The sequence below is a fragment of the Gymnoscopelus microlampas genome (assembly GCF_963454915.1).
Source record: "Gymnoscopelus microlampas genome assembly, chromosome: 10".
Classification (NCBI taxonomy): domain Eukaryota; kingdom Metazoa; phylum Chordata; class Actinopteri; order Myctophiformes; family Myctophidae; genus Gymnoscopelus; species Gymnoscopelus microlampas.
This window is the reverse complement of record NC_139947.1, coordinates 27,688,618-27,710,092: the sequence shown is the minus strand read 5'-3', so window position 1 is coordinate 27,710,092 and position 21,475 is coordinate 27,688,618. Positions and strand designations below refer to the sequence as shown.

General features: G+C 41.9%; 2 protein-coding genes and 1 long non-coding RNA gene across 3 annotated transcripts; 2 read left to right on the top strand and 1 right to left on the bottom strand.

The window, feature by feature from the left end:
• Window positions 1-124: 124 nt before the first annotated feature.
• usp21 (ubiquitin specific peptidase 21) lies at window positions 125-10,839 on the top strand (the record flags this gene model as incomplete). Its single annotated transcript, XM_084068664.1, has 11 exons — window positions 125-292; window positions 2,731-2,787; window positions 2,898-3,015; window positions 4,375-4,489; window positions 6,067-6,186; window positions 6,326-6,390; window positions 6,750-6,937; window positions 7,559-7,637; window positions 7,985-8,092; window positions 9,739-9,853; window positions 10,312-10,839. 11 exons carry the CDS (start codon window positions 125-127, stop codon window positions 10,403-10,405), a joined length of 1,227 nt encoding a protein of 408 aa, XP_083924790.1. The 3' UTR covers window positions 10,406-10,839.
• Window positions 10,840-15,882: 5,043 nt separating this feature from the next.
• LOC311052812 (uncharacterized protein) lies at window positions 15,883-19,394 on the top strand. The gene is made up of 8 exons (XM_084068024.1): window positions 15,883-16,049; window positions 17,018-17,090; window positions 17,229-17,438; window positions 17,581-17,717; window positions 17,809-18,078; window positions 18,326-18,462; window positions 18,642-18,833; window positions 18,991-19,394. The coding sequence occupies exons 2-8, from the start codon at window positions 17,022-17,024 to the stop codon at window positions 19,188-19,190; spliced, it is 1,215 nt and encodes a 404-aa protein (XP_083924150.1). The 5' UTR covers window positions 15,883-16,049; window positions 17,018-17,021; the 3' UTR covers window positions 19,191-19,394.
• A 132-nt stretch (window positions 19,395-19,526) lies between these two features.
• Window positions 19,527-20,790, bottom strand: LOC311052821. The gene is made up of 2 exons (XR_014601555.1): window positions 20,597-20,790; window positions 19,527-20,121 (listed from the first exon to the last, which is right to left on the bottom strand). It is a non-coding gene; the product is annotated as an uncharacterized lncRNA (long non-coding RNA).
• Between the last annotated feature and the right edge of the window lie 685 nt (window positions 20,791-21,475).

Genomic DNA, 21,475 nt, shown 5'->3' with positions numbered 1-21,475 from the left:
TCTCACCCCTGAGCGAGGTGCTCTTACCTGGCTTGGTTGTGGCTGTGGCTGTGGCAGTCCTACTACCTACTAACCTGACATAGGGTCCAGACTGTTCAGTGCGACCGCCGGTAAAAGAACCATCATGCCCGGAGCCACCAGCGACGTGAGCGTGGACCAGGGCTCGTGTCAGGCCCTGTGTCGGACGCTGGTGTCACAGAACGGCCTGCTGGGACAGAGAGAGACGGCCGACATCTCCCAGTCCGTCCTCTACACGTCGCTCATGGGCTTGCTGCTGGTCGCTGACAAAGAGGTGTGTGTGTGTGTGTGTGTGTGTGTGTGTGTGTGTGTGTGTGTGTGTGTGTGTGTGTGTGTGTGTGTGTGTGTGTTTTATTTGTTTAATGGGACAGCATGTATTAATGCATTGGTTCTCAAAGTGGGGTACTTGAGGGGGTTCCAGGGGGTCCCAAGCTAAGTGATGGATAGGAACCAAATGGACCCGTATGGGTCTGTAACTCTGAGGGTGTACACTCTCAGAGTTAAATTAACATTGATTTTACTAAATAAATTGGGGTCCCAGAGATAGAAATGCCATTTAATGGGGGTCCGTAACCTAATGCATGTCAAACTGGGGGTCATTGAAATTAAAATGGTTGAGAAACACTGCTAGTACTGTAAGAAATATTCTCATATGGGGGTCCCTCCGGCATATCTTTTCAAATGGGGGTCTGCGGGCTAATAAGTCTCAGTTTGGGGGTCCTTGACATGAAAAAGTTTGAGAACCAGTGTATTAATGGACAATACAAATACATGTCATGTAATGTGAATACATAGGATTTAGCAAAATATGCAACTCTTCATCCGTTGTCCCCAACATAAAAACTGTTAAACAAAAACATACAAATAAATACATTAAGTACAATCTCTGGGGTAGAGTGGCAGGGTAGAGTGAACTGGAGACCGCAAGGTTCCCAGTTCGATCCTGGGCTTCCCCAGAGTTAGTGTCGAAGTGTCCTTGAGCAAGACGCTGAACCCCTAATTGCTCCCGATGAGCAGGTCGGTGCCTTGCATGGTTTCCTCCGCCATCGGTGTATGAATGTGTGTGTGAATGAATGAGTGAATGTAATGCACAATCTATGTAAATCGCTTTGGATAAAAGCGCTATATAAATGCACCATTTACCATTTTACAATCAGACACCATAAAAAAAACGGTGGTCAGTCTGAGACCATGAACGTCTTTTTTTTATACATGGTCGCATGATTGGTGTTCTAGTTACCTATTTTTTTTACGTTGTTTAAAAACAGTCTCTGGTAGTGGGTAAACTGTTCCACAACTTCCCTGCACAGGACATTCTGTCCAAAAGTGGTGAGTCGGCGCTGCACCTCACAGTCCTTTTTACATCACTGTTTCCCAAACAGTGGGTCGGGGGTCGGGACCCATGTTTGGGCTTTTTATTTTTTATCTTTCACGAGTAAAACCTTTTTTTCTCCATTTCCTACATAAAAAAGAAAAGAAAAAAAAATATATATATATAAATATATATTCTTTATATATATATAGTATTTTATTTAAAACCTTGTGAAATGACTGTCTGTAACACTAATGAATAGGAACTTAAAGTATGTAACTACGTTGGTTCCGTCGATCCAACCCGAAACATGATTGATGTGTTTCATGAGAAAACAACCTTCCCAAAATCATTTGGGGACCACAGGTTGAGACCCATTGAACTAGAGAATTACAGAGTTCAATACATACACAGATGGATACAATATCAGTGACTGTTACTTAAAAACTGCTCATGTAGAGGCAGAAAATCATTGTCATCTTTCTGATGGTTGTTTTGAACGGCTGTATTTATGAGGCCTAAATGTAGTACACACACACACACACACACACACACACACACACACACACACACACACACACGACACACACACGACACACATGTTCACAATGGACAGTTCTCTGAATTGTGTTGCGTAATTACTAATTACCGCTCGACACTCTTGCATAATATACACACCTCAATGTTCACTTGTTGTCAGCACTGCTAATAGGATGACTGATTGAGGCTGTCCTCCTTTTAGCTTCCACGGCTATTCTAACGAGATAAGTAGGCTAAAGCTGTCCTAGCATACACACACACACACACACACACACACACACACACACACACACACACACACACAATAGCGTGGTGGGGAGAGTAAGGACAGGCAGAATTACGTTGTACAGGAACAGGGTCAAATCAGATACACGGGTCAAAAAGGCAAGAACAGCAAAGCAGAAACAGAGGTCAAACATGGCGAGTGAATTCATTGGTTTTAGAGCAGGGGTCTTCAACGTTTTCTTTCCAGGCCAAGGACCCCTTTGGCTGAGAGAGAGATGAAGCAGGGACCCCAGCCACTACATATATTAAATATATTCATATTAACAAAAAACTCCATTGATTCCATAGATCATTTCATAGACTTGTTTGACAGCACTATCACCAGTGTCTTTTTTCCCTCTAGTCTACACCAAGTGTCTTCGCCAAAAATAAACCGCTAAATGCTTGTAGATTGATTATTTTCGGGGGATGTTCCCCTCAGAATAGGGATGCAAGGGTTCAAGTGGTTAAAGTAACCCCCCCCCCCCCCCCCCCCAGTAACTCTGAGGACCCCCTGTTGAAGACCCCTTGTTTTAGAGGTTCAAAGGGTGAAATACATGGGTTCAGTATCTTTCCTGTCTTCTCTACCTTTACAGAAAGAGCAACTCAACTTAGGCAATGGAAGAGTTGGCCTTAGAAATATTGGAAACACAGTAAGTAAGTCTTGTGGGGGGCAAATCTTTTGGGATGTTCACAAGATAGCACCAGTTCCCTTTTATTAACCTGCATTTTTACACAGCTCTTTTCCTTGTGCCTGTCTTAGTGTTTCCTGAATGCAGTCGTCCAGTGTTTATCTCACACGCAAGGCTTACGAGACTACTGCCTCCACAAATCCTACAGACAGGAGAAATACTCCAAAGAGGACTCAAAGCTCATGGAAGGTATGTTTCCTCTAGAGCCCCGACCCATGCCAGATATGGGTTACTACCCCAGTTGTTCTGAAACCTTTTCAAGTCAAGGACCCCCCCCCCAAATTCATATGTATTTGACCGCGGACCCCCTCTGAAAATGTTTTGTGCCAGGGACCCCCCCAGAAGAGAAGATTATATGTTTACATTTTTTTTTTCTCCATATTTTTCAAAAACCTTAAAAAATTGATTTGCATCTGCTTTTTAAAAGAAATAGCAGATGTACAAGCTCGCAGCTTGCAGATAAAGTGGTTAAAATGATTGTGATGCTATATTAACTACTTTTGCTGGGGACCCCCCTGGAACCCCCCCCCGCCAAGAACCCCGGGGGGACCGCCCACTTTGAGGACCTACGGCCATTTTATCCTACGCCACCGATTGCCGATATTTTGTCAAAAAGTGTCAAAAGTGAGATTTGATGAAAGGTTTTCAAAAATAGAAAAATTCAAAAATAGATGATATACAAGCTCACAACGCGTCCTTTCACGTCAATTCTTTTTTTAAATAGCTGATCTACAAGCTCATAATGCGTCACAACTCGCAATGCTCTCCTCTCCTCATCTACCCAGTCCCCTCCCCTCTCATCCCTCGCTGCGTCAGTTACTTTTCCTCCTCCAGACACAATAACACTGTCCTTGCATTCCTTTTTCATTTTAACGTTATGTTTATTAAGCTTTTTTCAGCACAGAGTAGACAGAAGAAAACATCATTTCAACACTACATCAGTTTTTGTTAGTTTTTCCCCCCATATCCCCCCTCCCCCATTACTGGTTAATGTCCAAACAGACAAAGCAAAGTAAATAGATAAATAAATATACAAATACATTATTATTGTTATTTTTTTCACTTTATTTATTCAGGGAAGCCCATTGAGAGCAAGCTCTCTTTTTCAAGGACGCTCTGATAACAGCATATAAAACATATAAAATACATTAAATAAAAAACAATAACAAACATTTGAATCATATTACAATCATCACAGATCCAAATAAATATAGTGTTACATGAAACAGGTGCAGTTACTATGTAATGTGTCCTCAAGAAGCACCCTAAATGTCTCTATTGAGACCAATCGCTCCAGTTTCAGAGAGTCCTGAAGTTTGTTCCATTTGTGTGGAGCATAATAAATGAAAGCAGCATTTCCTTAGTGACAACAGATACCCTTAAGCATGTGTACTTGCAAGCTCACATCAAATGTTGAAAAATAAATAAATAATGATAATAAATAATAATAATAAACAGGTCCCCCCAACCTTCTCTCTCTCTCTTTTAATTTTACCTAATAGGGTTTTGGGTATAATTAGGTGTTCTTGCACTCCTGTTTGTTTGCAGCCTTCTCTCAGGTGCTGGCGGGCCTTTGGGACGTGAACGGTGACGACACGGTGGTCAACCCTCGACATTTCTACACTACATTCAAAGAAGCAGTGCCTTGTTTCAGTGGCTACAGGTGAGACGGAAGATATATAGAGAGAGCATCTTTGTGTGATGGGGAACATTTAGCCGAAAATAGCCGATCTACAAGCTCACAACGCCTCGCAGCGCGAGGCGTTGTGAGCTTGTAGATCGTCTATTTTCTCTCTTCGTCTCTCTCGTAGCTCAGGGGTCCTTGGCCTGAAAAACGTTGAAGATCCCTGATATAGAGCACTATCTTGTTCCGCCTTACCCCTTATGCCTAAACGTATTAGTCATATTTTATTAATTAATTATTTTAAAATGTTTCGATGGCAAAAAGGTTTAGGGATAAGAGGTAAGGCTAGATCTCTGGGCAGGGCTGTGGGCATTACCCCATGACAGTATACTGTAAAGCATTTTTTGTGTGTAATCAAGCGTATTTTAAGCCATTAAGGCCTAAGGTTCTGATTCTACAAAATGTCTTCTAAATCCAAATGATTATTGTTTTTAAACTTATGTTACTATATCAGTGGTTCTAAAACGTTTTACATGTCAAGGACCTCCAAAATGATATGTATTTGGCCACCGACCCCCATCTGAAGATATTTTGTTCCAGGGACCCCCCCAAATGCAAAGATTTGCACACATTTTCTGGATTTTTCAAAAAAAAAAGCCCCACCATTCAAAAATATATTTTTGAATAGTCAAAGAAATCTAAAATGACACAGATGCGTTCCCGGATTGAATGGGTTAAATAGAGAAAGGAAGGGTGAGGGCAGGGACACATGCACAGGCTCTTTGGCAGAGAGCCATCATGAGAGAAGATGGAGGGGGGGGGGGGGGGGAGTGCTGTCATAATTAAGCCACATTAAATTAACGAAAATTACGTTAAATTACATTAAAATGACGTAAAATTATGTAATTATTACATCCATTAAACTACCTCTACATTTTTCTTCTCACGCACCCCCCTAGAGGCAGCTCAAGCACCCCTAGGGATGCATGCACCCCACTTTGGGAATCAATGCCCTAGTTCATCAAACAAGAATGTTGCACTATTTTAAAATAAAATAAAAAGAGTGCACAATATCTTTCCAGATAGAAGTCCGCAGCCAAATATACAGTATATAGATTTGGGAGTCATGAAGATTTCTGAGAACCACGGATATACAGTATAATCATGTACTATATGTATTAGTGATGCGCGGGTTGACCCGTAACCCGCGGGACCCGCGGGTCAACCCGCGGCGCGGGTGGGTCGAGTCAGAATTTCAGAGGCAATTATGCGGGCTGCGGGTGAGCGGGTCAGCCGCTCTCACACGCAAAATAAAATAAAAAATCACATGCTCTTGTTTTGTCTTTATTCCTAATAAGAATAAGAATAATAACAATAAAACAGTTTGAATACACTTGGGGATTATTTTCTAACCATGATTTTACAGAATTATAGGTGCGACCCGCGGGGCTCAACCCGGGTCGCGGGGCGGGTTGAGCCATAGATTTATATATGGGTTCGCGGGGCGGGTTGAGGCGGGTTGGGTTCTGTGGCGGGCGGGGCGGGTCATGAAAAAACCTGACCCGCGCATCACTAATATGTATATATTAGAGGTACATTGTCAGCTGTGTCTCCAGTCAGCAGGATGCTCAGGAGTTCCTCAGGTTCCTACTGGACAGGCTGCACACTGAGATCAACCGACGAGCTTACGCCAGGCGGCCCGCCATAGAGAAAGAACAGAAATATGCCAAAATTAGGTTTGCATTAAAAAAAAACATTATTTACTTATTTACTTAATTTATGAGATGTGTGTATTCACACACAGTGAATGTTTTTGTTGCATTCTAAAGCCTTCGTGCTATGAATTATTGATCTCTCTCTCTCTAACTCTCTCAGGATTGCAGAAGAGGCCTCTGCGATGTGGAAGAGGCACCTCGAGCGGGACGACAGCAAAATAGTCGGTGAGAAAGGAGAGGCGTCCCGAGTGCTGACTTGTCTTATTTTCAAGGACCCCCATAACTCTGAGAGTGTACAAATGGAACCAAATGGACCCTTACGGGTCCATTTGGTTCCATTTGTACACTCTCAGAGTTACACACCCACCATAAGGGGCCATTTGGGAACCAAAATGGAGTGTTTCTTCTAGTGAGCCAACATGCACGATATCAGCACCCTGACCAGAATGGAACAGAGCCTTCATTAGTAACGTTGGTAACACCTGTGAAGGAAGTGGAAATTTCTTTCCAGTATGGCTGCTGTGCATAGAGCCTATTACATTTTATTCTTGCTATGAATGACCTTCTCTCCTCCTCTCCATCAGACCTGTTCTCGGGGCAGCTGCGTAGCTCGCTACACTGCTCGGTGTGTTCGCACTACTCCACCACGTTCGACGTGTTCTGCGACCTGTCGCTACCCATCCCCAAGAGGGGCTCGGGGTCAGGGGTCGCGCTCAGGGACTGCCTGGACCTCTTCTCTCAGGAGGAGAAGCTGGACAAGGACAATTCACCCGTGAGTATCTAGAATGCAGAGAGAGATGTATTTATCACACACTCATTACTGTCCAAGTGGCGAAATTTTGGTGCGGCAAGATTGCGCAACAACAGCTGTATAAACTTATATACACAAGATAATACTGAAAAGAACAGGAAGACATAAATATGGTTAAGCAAGACCCACTCTCTAAACCTTCTGTAAAAGGAACTTTAGCAGCAAATAACCTTAGCAGCAATGGGAGATGTGTCGTAGGGAGTGTTTAGAATCGAGGGAGGGATATAATTTAGTATCAGATATATAGAATTTGCATCTACATCTATACATCATCAGCGTTGGCAGCAAAAGAACAACTTTAGCTGCAATAGAGTCAGAGCAACAGCTGACAACAGTGGTGGTGGTGGGGGGTAAGTACTGGGGGTAGGCACGCAGATTTAAAAAAAAGCAGCTGAAGTCCTTGTCATGTCTGTCTGTCTATCAGTCCCTCTTGGTTCTCACAACACCACTGACCACTTTCTGAACACGCTGAGGAAGGCTTGACGCTGCACCTTTAACAGGATTTTTTACAGTGTACATTTTGTTCACATACAAATGAAGTGTGTGTGTGTTTGTGTGTTTGTGTGTGTGTGCGTGTTCCAGATGTGTGAGCGGTGTCGGAGGCGAACACAGTGCACCAAGAGACTGTCCATACAGAGGTTTCCTCAGGTCATCGTCATCCGTATCCTTTTCGACACATTGGTTCTCAAAGTGGGGTCCGTGGACCCCCAGGGCTCCCCGGACCCTGGTCACAATCATTTTAACCATTTTATCCATATTTTATACTTTGGCTATTCACAAAATAGCAGATATACAAGATCATAGTGCCGCGCTATGAGCTCGTAGATCTGCTATTTTTGAAAAATCCTGAAAATCTTTGAATATACAGTATATATATTTTTAAAGGAAGCATTTCAAACTCAAATCTTTGCTTCTGGGGGTCCCTGGCACAACATATTTTTGAGATGGGGGGTCAGCCTCCTTGACATGAAAACGTTTGAGAACCACATGCCTTAACAGTCCCGTCAGACCTGAACCGCTTCTCCATGTCCCGGTGGTCCATCAGTAAAAGCACGGTGTGTGTGTCCTTCCCCCTCACCAACCTGGACCTGGGCCCCTACGGACCAGTGGACTGTGGTAAACACAACTTATTCCTTCTCCATATCTCCATCAGTGTTGCCAGATTTTGCCAGAGAAATATGCAACCACGTCTATGAAAACAAGCCCAAGAGAAGCGACTATATAGGCTACGTGAGCACTTTAAACCTATATTACATCTGCTATTTGAAATGAGCAGATCTGCAAGCTCACAATGCGTCGCGATTTGACGCGTTGTGAGCTTGTAGATCGACTATTTTCAAAAGAAAATCTTGAAAAAAATGTGGAATATTTTTGAAGCATTTTAACAACACAATTCTGGTATGGGGTCCCTCCCTGGCACAACATGTTTTCAGATGGGGGTCCGTGGACAAATACATATTAATTTGGGGGGTCGTTGACCTGAAAATATTTGAGAACCACTGGTTTAAAGGAAACAAGCCCCAAAAACTACCAATATTTTCAAGCAATCTCCATCTTCCTGCTTCCGTGTCCTCTGTTGCCAGTGGTGGTAGAGGTTCTCAGATTTGTGTGTGCATCCACAAGCAGACAGCCGTGCCTGAAGCCGACGACGGGCCTCATTTATCAAACTTGCGTGAGACCATGAAGGTTGGCGTGTACGGCCGGCACTGGAATTTCATCATTTTAGGGGCAACGGCCACTTTGCCTTTGGTGTTGTCAATTCTTTGAGGGCACAAAGCACAAAATGCCAGGGCAGCAAGGCCATCAAATAAAACAATGATCTTAACACATTCGGTGCCAGAGTTTTATTCAAAAAGTGACGTTGAGTGCCAGAGATCTCACCGTTTGTAACGCTACGCTGTTTACAGCTGTAGACTCCACGACGAGCACCCGATTGTAAACAATATATGCGTGCACGATGGTGGATGGTCCTGGCTTACGCCTGGAACAATAACATCTCTCACGTGAGTCACCATGGCGGAGTGATCGTGGATCGAAAATGACTCGTTTTCCCCACTGTAAAAAGTAACGGAAATATGGAGTTTTTTTGCAAGGAGATAGAATGGGAGCGGACGGGAGACACGGTTTTTGACACGGTGATCCATCAGTCCCTTCCTTCTCAGAGTCACCGTGCGTGATTCCAGAGCTGCTTACCAATATTTGTAGAAACTCCTGAGTCAAAGGATTATGCACTCAGCTCTGGTCTAATCAGAGTCACAGGATTGCTTTGAAGATGAGGTTGAGGAGTCAGGGCTAGTTAAGAATGTATAATCTCAACTAAAGACACTGGTGTCTAAAAACTGTTTTGACATGAAAGAGGTAGAGGTGAAAATAGTGCAATCAGCCAGGGCATCAAGACCACATCAAGGTTACATCAAAGCCCTTATGGCCTCAGGGCATGTTGTTTCTGTCGGGCAGAAACCCCCATATATCCATATTTTAAGTTTAGTTTAGTTTATTGCACATTTAAAAAATGACATATGATAAAAACAAAACAAAATGGAAAAACAATCATTTTTTAATTTTTAATTTTTAAAGCTTAGAATATATAGATATATAGAATATATCTAAAACAGCAATAATAATAATAATATTAATAATAATAACAATAACAAATATAGAAATGTCAAAATATCCATAAGAAATAGGAATATGACAAGTTAATGTTGTGTCATTTTGGTTGCTGGGACAAAAGTGTTCATTGGGTCCATTTCTCCTCCCAGGCCCCATCCTATACGACCTGTACGCCATATGCAACCATTCTGGGACGGTGAACCAGGGTCACTACACGGCATTCTGTCTGGAGGACGATGGCTGGTGCTTCTACAATGACTCTAGGTGAGACTTTTTGCTCTGCTTTTGGTTTGTCGCGCATCAGTGGTGCAAAAAGTAATAACCTTTTTTTTACTTCAATAAAAGTAGCAATACTGAAAAGTCCGGAATTCAAAATTTGCTCAAGTAAAAGTACAAAAGTATCGGCATCAGTGAGCTTGTAGATCGGCATTTAACCCATTTAGACCTGGAACGCATCTGTGTCACTTTAGATTTCTTTGGCTATTCAAAAATATCAGATATACAAGCTCATAGCGCGGCACCGAGTGCCGCGCTATGAGCTTGTAGATCTGATATTTTTGAAAAATCTTGAAAAAAAAATGTTTTCGATTTAAAAAAAACAACTGTTAGGATTTAGAAAACATTTTAAAGAATCGCCTCAGGTCTTAAAGGGTATACCCCCTCTCCCCCCTCTCTCTGCATCTTCCCATCCTCCCTCCATCCCTCTCCTTGTCCCTCCATAGTGTGACCGCGGTCTCAGAGAACCAACTCCGCACCAACCAGGCCTACGTGCTCTTCTACCAGCGCAGCAACGGCACTACCACCACCAGGAAATAAACCTCACACACTGGGCTGGACTACAATGTGACATCACTCTCCCAAGCAGCCAATCTGAACAGCTTTACCTTCAGTCTACACATCCAATAGACACAGTTTATGCTGTATAGCTGTGGCGTCTCAGATCCGCTGGTACAGCTGTGGTGGGCCGATAACTTCACTGAGTGACTTAAAGCATTCTGCGGCTCTGTCCAGCTTTAAGAGAGCAATGAAGTGAAGAGCGACTCTGAGCGGAACGATGGGACACGTGGATTTTTTTTTTTATGGTGGCACTTTTTAAAGTTGGCAATGCCTTTTGGAGCGTCTCCGAGAATATGTAGACACTGTTTTTTTGTGATCAGTATTTTTATTAACTTTTCTCCCGAGCAGCATTAAAGGGAAAGGCTATGTCGTATGTTGAAAATAACATCCCCATCGAAGACAGCGTCATAATTTGTACTTTGAACATAGATCGACTGATCAAACGATAACAAAAAGGGAAAAATGTTGACACTGTTAAAGAAGACAAAGCCCTGAAGAGAGCTTGCCCAGTCCCTTGTCATGAAAGATATACTGTACCTGTATACATGATGCAGGGCACTTAATTTGAGAATATAATCTTTGTGCAAGGCAAGTTTATTTGTATAGCACATTTCAACAAGGCAATTCAAAGTGCATTGCATGCTTGATAACAATAGACAATTAGCATTAGGCACTAAGGCTGGGCGATATGACTTCAAATCAATATCACGATTATTTAAAACTTTTGCCTCGATTACGATTAATGTACGATTATAAAAAAAAGGAAAATACCAGATCTAGAAGCTCGCAACGTATCGCGACACGTTGTGCTATTTTTTTGCACACCACCATCGTACAACAAAGTATAACACGGGGCTTAAGAGGTTAATTTGACGAATTGATGTAGTCGATCATAACAAATCAATTTGAAATTTTAAAGGTTCTAAATATTATTCAATTAATTTTAATTAAAAACAAAATGAGTTAATAATTGGTTAATTGCTCAGCCCTATTAGGCACAGTAAACCCGAAATTACACCTGGTATTCATGGAGAAAGAAGAACTCTACCCTGATGGTTCAAAAAGCGGCACATTATGTTTGGGTTATCTGATCGTAAATGTCAAATAATTTAATAAGACTATAATATGTTTTGCTCATTTGTCTTTTTTCTGTATTATTTGGCAATTATCTAAACATCCACTTTTCTTTTTTCATTTTCATTCCATCCATTCTTTGTTGAGGCCCAAAACCAAGATATTTGCACAGGGTTTTTGGTCTATTTTATTTTGATATTTATATTTTGATAATCTTGTTGCTGTTGGTGCACAAAAAAAAACAATCATAATAATTTGTGTATATGCAAATAAATACAATTTGTGAATTTACAGTATTGTGAGCCTATGAAATGGTCAATAAAATAAATCCTTCATGAAGGATAGTTAAATATTCATGAACCATTATAATAATTAATTTGCTGCAGTTATATACTGCACAAATCCAAAACGGAATCTGAAGTTGTAATTTCCATAATGATCTTTTTTTACTATAGAAAATAATTATAAAAGTTAATCAGTCATAATGAACTGATAGGCTATCTACATTTTCAGTAGTCATAACAAAGTTAACAATATTGCATTTTAGATATCGTTGCTGTCGGGCAGAAAATCTCCATATTGTAACTTGTTGTGTTTTTTTTTCGTAAATCAACCTATTTTCAACCCTATTTAATCATACTACAGCATCGCACAAAAGCATTAAAAGTAGCAGATCTACAAGCTCAAAACACTGCGCGTTGCAACGCGTTTTCAGCTTGTAGATCTGCTGCTTTTGAATTTGAATCCAGAAATGAGGTTTCCACCCGACAGAGACGATATAAATCATGAATATGACTAGTCACAATTATATAATGGATGATTTAAAAAATCTTCCAAAATAGCTCAAATAATCAATATATAGGGTCACATCATGATTCACGACAGGTTGTGACCCTGGCCTGTAGAATGGATATTTTACTTTGTCGTATAGCTAAAAACTATTATATAGGGCTTAAAGGAGTAGTTCACCCCAAAAATGATATATTTTCTATCAATTACACACCCCATGAAGCCTTTTTTTGAGTGGAATGCGACAAAAACTAAACAATCTCCATGAATTCAAGGCTTCATGGGGTGAGTAACTGATAGAAAATTGGGTATTTTTTTGGGAGTGAACTACTCCTTTAAATGGTCACTGGACACAACTATCAACAGAAATTCTTATCAACAGAAATTACACTTATACACCTGCTAAACAATATGCTGGCCAATTCTCTCTCCCAAGAGTATACTTGGGGGGATGGGAGATAAAATCCGTGGTCATGTTTCTCAGTTTCACTACGTGTGCAGTACTTGTGCTTAGCGAGGCAGATAGAATGTACTCTGTGTGAGGATGGATGCTGACGACCTCTGTCTGCTAGTGGGACGGTACAGAATGTACACGGCAGGTAGTCTAGTCAGTGTGTGAGGATGACACTGACCTCTGTCTGCCAGTGATGGAAGAAGTACCCACATGTTTTACTTAAGTAGGAGTATCAATACTGCAACGTAGATATATGCTCTGTTTACAAGTAGAAGTCCCGTATTCAAAATGTACTTGAGTAAAAAGTATTAAAAAGTGTTGGCATGCTGGCAGTAAAAGTACCCATTGTGCAGAATGTCCCATTTCACAAGTTCAAAATGTATAAAAAAGCGTTTGAAAGTAGCTGATCTACAATCTCTAGCTGATCTACAAAGAGCTTGTAGATCAGCAATTTTCAAATGGCCGAAATATATATAGGGCTGAAGTGGTTAGTGTAAATAGTAACTAAAGTTTTCATATAATTGTAGTGGAGTAAAAGTACAATATTTTCCTCTGAGATGTAGTGGGGTAGAAGTAGTAAAAGGTTAAAAAAGTAGGTGTGGAATGACAGAGATAACAATAGAAAGGAAGGAAAGAGTATGGTTAAGTGGATAGATGGACGGACAGCAAGATGAGGATTGTGTGTGTGTGTGTGTGTGTGTGTGTGTGTGTGTGTGTGTGTGTGTGTGTGTGTGTGTGTGTGTGTGTGTGTGTGTGTGTGTGTGTGTGTGTGTGTGTGTGTGTGTGTGTGTGTGTGACCCCAGTTATTTTTGGGGGTCTCCAGATGATTAATGTGCAACATTGTTTTCTCACTCAACAGTAAACAGACCAACATACAGTATAAGTGTACAGGTATCTGCACATTTCTAAGTTAAACTGAAAAGACACTAGAGCACTGAGGGACTCCAGTTGGGGTTTAAGCAGTGCTGTGTTCTACCACGCTATATACGTAGTATACTCAAACCAATTTTTTTGGGGGAAAAACAGTACACCTTCTATGACCACAAGAATTAGCATACTTGATACACTGGAGGAGGGGCTGGGGCTAGGAAGAATGTGTACTTCAATCGCCTTTTTCAGTACAGATGATAATGTAGTGTCCGAGCACTTCGATGTCAAGGCTTGGGTGTGGCTACTGAGGTGACAATGACCGTTGACCATGAGAGTGTCAAAGTACTTCACACGTTTACTTAACAATAGATATAACGGCACACTGATTTAGTATTCAAAGTACTGCAGTTCAACAACAACAACACACAGTAGAAAGCCAAGGGAACATTAATTTGGTCTAGATTCAGTCTACTCTTCTGCAAACGAAGATGGGACCACAAAAGAAGACGTTCGTTCAAAGCAATCTTTTTAAGTTTCGCCGCAACCTCTTGTAAGCTGCCGAAATCACATCACATGCAAAATCACATCTTTGCAAACTCGACGGAAATCAGGCAAAAGCACTAAGAAACAAGCTGGGACTACAGCTCTGCAGCAAAATGCATATTGGAGGAGTGTTGGGAGTTTACAGGCAAGGAGGAAAAAGCAACCTTCTCTCACCATATAAAACGGCTTGCAGCAAACTTTGGGCTAAAGCGGGACAATATTATTTGGTCAGTGTGGTCTCCTGTTCTTTTGTGGTTTCTCCCAGAGCTAGAAGTGGATTTATCCCTGTTGGACCGGAAAGAAGAGCTTTCAAGTGACCATGTGCATACTGTAGGTACCTAGGTCAGGTCAGCTCGAGAAAGAATATGTCCAGATATACTGAACGGGTCTAAGGACCCAGTCTCTGGGAAAACTGTTTTTTTAGCATGTACGTGGAGGAGTGTCAGATCCAGCAGAGTATCCGCATAACTGACGATATGTCTGTTTTTTCAGCTGAACTACTGGCAATTGTATGGGCCATGTGGTGGATAGAGGAGGTCAAACCTGCAAAAAGTTTGATTTGTTCAGATTCTGCAGCTGCTCTGGTGGCTCTGAGAGGTGGGAAATCAAAGGCCCGCTCTGACTTGATCTGGGAGGTTATGTGCTGTACGTACAGGGTAGAGAGAATGGGCTGCCTAGTTGTTTTTCTGTGGGTACCTGGGCACTCTGGGGTCAAAGAAGGTAATGAAATATCTGATGGCGTGGCCAAGAAAGCTCTAAAAAAAACAGAAATAATAGATCTGAAGGTCCAACTAGGAACATCTGAGTGCTTTAGCATTTGCAGAGAACAACAAGAGAGTCCAGTGGCAAAACAAGTAGACAGAAGAGGAAAGGGGCAGGCTGTATTTTTCTGTACAAATCTATATACAAAAAGAAGAAGTGCACAATGAACTCTGGGAGTGGGAGAAGGGATGACATAGTTATAACCAGGCTGAGACTGGGACACTGTGGTCTAGCCAGCCGCGTAAATATCATAGGCAAACATCCAGTCGGGCTCTGTCAGTATACTATAGACTGCTGGAGACAGTGCACCATGTCTTGATCTCATGTGAGAAGTATAGAAATGAGAGGCAGAGGATGTTTGAGGAACTAGCAGACCAGGGGCTCAAAGTCTTCTCCTTTATATTTAAGGCTATTTTTTACACCAGAGGAGAATGTCCAGCAAATTGGAAGAACAGTCTTGAGATTTCTCCCCTCTGCTGATCTATATTCCATTGGTTCTCAAAGTGGGGTCTGAGGGAGTTCCAGGGGGTCCCCAGCTAAATGATAGATTAGGCACCAAATGGACCCATTTTGGGTCTGTAACTCTGAGTGTACAAATGGGTCTATTTGTTCCATTTGTACACTCTCAGAGTTAGATTAACATAGATTTTACAATATAAATTGGGGTCCAAGAGATAGAAATGCCATTAAATGGGGGTCCGTAGCCCTAATGCATGTCAAACTGGGGGTCCTTGAAATTGCCAGGGTCCCTGGCATATCTTTTCAAATGGGGGTCCGCGGGCAAATAAGTCTCAATTTGGGGGTCCTTGACATGAACAAGTTTGAGAACCACTGTTGTAGGGTAAAGCAGTGAAACCCCTCGCCTGTGGGGGGGCAGCATTACACGTGATAGTGTACACAGCCTGCCGGAAATCAAGAAGAAGAAGAAGAAGAAAAGAAGAAGAAGAAGAAGACAACGACAACACAACAAATCGGAGTTCTGTTGTAAACACACAACAAATAAGTGACGCAGAAACCAAGGGGAAAGGGCCAACATTGATCTGTAACAGTAGGATCGCGAAGATATTAACGCCAAAACAATAGCAGCACCAGCGAAACAACGGAGCAGAAGAACAACTTTTATTAGCTGAGGTAAGAAACTATGTTTTAACCAGAGTTATTGTGTAGTTAGCTCCATAAAGAACCTCTCACTCCGCTATACAGCTCCGAGATGAGGTTCTATGTGGTTCTCATCCGGGATCGGTCGAACGTCCGCCAAGCTCCGCTGTTTACCCTTTTGTATACATCGTATCCCAAAACTAATGGTAGATTCCAAACCTCACGGATGTTTAAGGTTTGGACCGGAACATAATATTTTAGGTCTGGAGCGAAACTACCTGTTTAAATCGCTTATTTAGTCCGCCGGTGGCCATGTTTCCCATTGTAGCCAAACCAGGAGCAGTACTGGCAGCGGACGTAGGGGGGTTTTCCGGGTTGAATGGGAAACATGGCCACAGGCTGACTAAATAAGCAATTTAAACGGGTAGTTTCGCTCCAGACCTAAAATATTATGCTCCGGTCCAAACCTTAAACATCCGTGAGGTTTGGAATCTACCATTAGTTTTGGGATACGATGTATACAAAAGGGTAAACAGCGGAGCCTTGGCGGACGTTCGACCGATCCCGGATGAGAACCACATAGAGCCTCATCTCGGAGCTGTATAGCGGAGTGAGAGGTTCTTTATGGAGCTATTGTGTAGTGTGTTTGTAGCAGTTGTGTTATTGTGTCGTGTGTTTGTAGGAGTTGTTGTGTTATTAAACATAGTAATTGGGTAGCATGTTTGTAGGCGTTATTAGTGTGTACTCTGAAGCCTCTAGAAACGGCGAGACCTTTAAAGGTGATCATTAATAATCTCTGCTTAAGCGTTGAAAGCTTTTTCTCTGTCTACTCACTGAAAAAAAATGCTCCTTTTCTCCTTTTTGCCATGAAGAAAGGCCTGATATTTCTAATGGCTGCACGCTGCTGATAACCTGTGGATATCCACTCATTTTGGGCGTAAACAAGAAGTTGAACATTATATACTTTACATTATTCATACATTGTCTCTCTCTCTTCACAGCATCATGTCAGAGGGTGCAACACGTTGTAGTGATGAGAACTGTGGTGATCTTTCTGCGTATCCTGTCTTACAGGTCAGTCCTAACACTGTGGTTATTCAACTTATAACATAACAGGGTTGTACTCATTTGTTTGATTGCTTATGTTATTTATCATAACATAAGATGTGTTTTTAAGTGAGCTTCAATATCGCTTCCATTTGTATTTCATAGACCTGGCTTCCCCCTGGGTACGACTATCACGTCGTCTCCTTTGAGGAGCAAACTTCAGAAATGGACCACGGCGCATTTTGCGCTACTTTGCGGCTCCCATTTAACACTGAAGAACGCATTACACAGTGGGTTCTGGAGACGAAGAACACCCCCGCCACATGGAGGGTCAAAGCCTCAAGACCAATGACTGGCAAAACATATATATTTAGGGTAATGAACCATAACCAATCTTTTTTTCCCATCTACACATCTCTTTGCCAACAATAGCCAATCAACAATCTGACGGCACATAGCGTCAGCTTGTAGAAAAATTAGAATGTTCATTAACCAATCCGTACATACACATTTTCAGAGGGATTACAAATGTCAGCACAATGTCCATAAGGGTTCAGCTACAGCAGGCACCAAAAGGACAAAAAACACCAACTGTCCAGCTAAGTTGAGTGTGATCCTGAAGGCAGACCCTAGAAGAGACGGTAGAGCGACACGGTGAGTTTTTCCACGTTCACAGTAAGTGTTGTCATTTGAATGCAATTATTCCACATATCGTTGCTCACATATCTTTTGCTGCTTGTCTCAGGGCTAAGGTGGACCCACATTTGCCACAGTATCCAACTGTGGTAATTCTCCAGAACGTCCACAACCACAATCTACATTCGGCTTCAGCTCTGAAACACAGAGATGTGGGAAGCAACGCCACTGAGAAGTTAACCAAACTCTTTGAGATTGGTCACTCTATAACTTCTGCCGTGTCAGCGCTCCAAAACGACCTTCGAGCAGAGCATGGTGGGGAGTATGTATATGCTGCTGCTGACCGAGCCATATGCCCAGACCGTGCTTTTGCCGAAAGGTATATTTAACGTTTTTACAAAAAAAACGTATGTTTAATTCTCAATTAAGCACCTTCTTAAGAGCTCCCACAGTCATGACATTCCAGGAAATATTTTGAAATTGGAAAACATGTTTTTCAGACCTGGAAAATGATTGGAATGAATTAATCAAATCTTTGGATATACATTGTTAAAATAAAAACACATGTCCATAAACACGTCTAACATTGTGGCCGAATAAGGATGTCACCCTGCCTTTTTTTACAGACTCTACAAAAAGGTGAAGAGCAGCACCACCACTTCAGGACAGACCTGCTCCGTAGACATGGTGTCTGTTTCAGGTGCCGAAGGTGCAGTACCCCGCAAGTTTCTGATGGCTCTGAAGGCAGATCAAACTGGAGAGAGTAAGTCATAATACATCACAGCAATAAATCTAAATATACATCATTTATATTTTGCATTGCAAACACAGCGATGTCTCAACGAAAAAGAAGGGAATATGAATAATAATAACAATAATTCACCCTATGGGTGGGTGGTGGCATTGTAATAAACGGAGTGCTGTTTTGTCCACCATCTGCAGGCTTTAATCAACCTCTTCAACCAAGCCACCATGAACAGTCCACCCCGCTCGCGTCTGCTCCAAGTGCAAGCCATCAGGACCATTCCACTCCGCTTGGGTCCACTCCATGTGCCAGCGAAGGAAACGCCAGGACCACTGAAGAATGTGAAACTGGAAGTTCTGCTGACCACCCTGTGCTTCATGAGAAAGAGGGTAAGAATAATAAACTAGCTGTATATACAACTACAATATCAACTGGCCATTACAGTGTGACGTAGAACATTATTTTGTGTACATTTAATTCTAAGCACAGATATTGTTCGAATATTAAGATCCTGCTGTTACTGTAAAGTTGTACCTGTTTTAACAGACTCACCAGACCGTCGCATCCTCATGAAACGCATGCGTAACATCCTCACCACCGTGGCAAACACCTTGGAAAATGATCCCACAATCTCCAATGACACTATAGCTACACTTACCAAGCGGTTTGTAGATATATGTAACCCATCAACCCGGAACTCTGCAATTCACTCCCTTTGTGGGTACACCAACACCACACGGCCATAAGAGCAAGAGAAATCCGACAAGCAGCGAGGCGATCAGGCAAAATGATTCCATGTCGGCTCCATCCAGGTCCTGCCGGGCTGGTGGGTCACAGCCACAGAGGAGTGGCATTGATCATTCTTACAGGTTGATCAAAAAAAACGAGGCTGGCTGGGCACCACAAATGAGCAGATTCTGTGGAAAGAAATAGCTCACATCCAAAGTAACGTGTAAGGTCTGCTCATTCTGATCTGCCACAAAACATAAATACATTGGTACACAAATCAGAAAATGCAGGTTAAATGGGGTAATGTTACATCTGCCCATTTTTCAGTTAGCAATGGTGTTCGTCAAGGGGTGTTTTTGTCTCTTATAAGTGCAATACGGGCTGTCTTTTAGGTAACTATCATCAATCACCTTATGGATGCCGATGACCCGGTCGTTCTGAGTCCATACAGTAGAGGGTTACAGCTATTAAAAGTGTGCTTAAATTATGGGCAATGATCATGACATAATTTCCAATGCAAAAAAAGAGTTTTGTCATGATAGTGAGAAGCCATGAGCACCAGAAATTGGCCTTCCCAGCCTTTCACTTATGTGACAGTCGTCTTTCTGTATGCCAGGAAATCAAGTACCGTGGCCACATTTTCACTGATAATCTCCATGATGATAGAGCTACTCTAGACGGTGCCGCAAACTTTATGCCCAGACTAATATGCTGTTTCACAGGTTCTGTGTGTGTTCAGGTCCTGTCAATTGTGCATTTTTTTAAGCATTTTGCACTCTCATGTATACAGCTTTCTTGTGGTGCACATACAAGAAAGGTAGCATGCGGAGGCTTAAAGTGGCCTACAATGATGCCCTGAGGATTCTACTTAAGGTCCCTAGATGGCATAGTGCCAGTCACTTGTTTGTAACGTGTGGAATCCACACATGTGAGGCTCTCTTAAAGGTTCTATGACATTCATTTTCACTTTTTTTTTTTTTTTTTTTGGGGGGGGGGGGGGGTTTATGACATCAATTACACCTAAAAAAATCTGAACTTTGAACATTCAGTGGATTTTCTGTGGTCTGGGGTTTTCTGAATAATTAGGCTGAAAATCTGAGCTTGGCCCTTGGGCAGTGAAGTCACAGCCGACTAATCCCGCCCACTCTCCTCCTCGCCCCTCCCCTATCTTTTCCTTTGGTGGGGGGGGGGGGGCGGAGCAGAGGCGATGATTGACAGGCAAAATCCCTCTACAGCGACACCCGCAGGCAAAGATTTATTTTTTCATTGCAGTTGAAAAGGCTTTAGAAATATGAGAGAAAAACACCTGCAATGGATCAATGGAGTGGATTTTTTGGTTAAAACTTTTTATACATGTTTGAAGGACCATGACAAATACTTTTAATGTGTGGTAAAACTGAACGTCATGAAACCTTTAAGGCACTATGTATGATTCATGTCTCGCCTGGATGAGTCCCGGAACAGTATTATTGAGGATATAGTCAATCCTGGGAAGAGCTGTCTCCGGTACTCGTCCAGGCTGCGTAAACACTGGAGAGTTGGCCTCTATTTATTTTTTTATTTAATGTGTTATGTGTCATGTCAATGATTTGTATGTACTCTATGGACCCCCTGTGTGTCTGGAATAAAGTTAATAATAAAAAACGAAATAAAACAAAGAATCCTGAGCAGCTACGTGTATTGATGTATAGTATGTCTTTTTATTACTACTACCGGTATCTACCTTTAGGAGCAGTGAGTGCTATTACACTTAGTACAGCACTTGTGGAGCCGTTAGGGGTTTAGACTGAGCTGGTTTTTACTATACAGTATATATATCTGTCCTTATCTTTGATCAATGTGTGTGCCACAGTTTCTGACATTATAAATGGCAGAAAGACGAATGTGTCAATCAGCTCCTGAAAATGTTATTACAGTGATACTGTTGTTTTCCTCCCGGCTCGTTGTAACAGTTGTAACTTGGTGACACCGTGGGCGGATTGTGGGCGGAGGCATGGAGAGCAGAGTAATAAGAAGAAAAATGAGGAATTCATAATTAATTTGATCATTATTCTAGATAGATTTCATAGACATAAATCCGAATTTAGTCATCCCAAACCCTCATTCATTGTAATTGAGATTGAAGCCAGGCAGTACATTAAAACAATATGGCTAAAAATTAAGAAAGCTGCAAGAACTGTCTTTATGTGTTCACTCCTTAATGTTTTCTGTTAGTAAATCCCCCTGGCTCTGATGATGTTGTATAGACGTATTGATAACTTCTTTGTTTGTGTTTGTTCGTATTGTATTGTATTTCATGAGA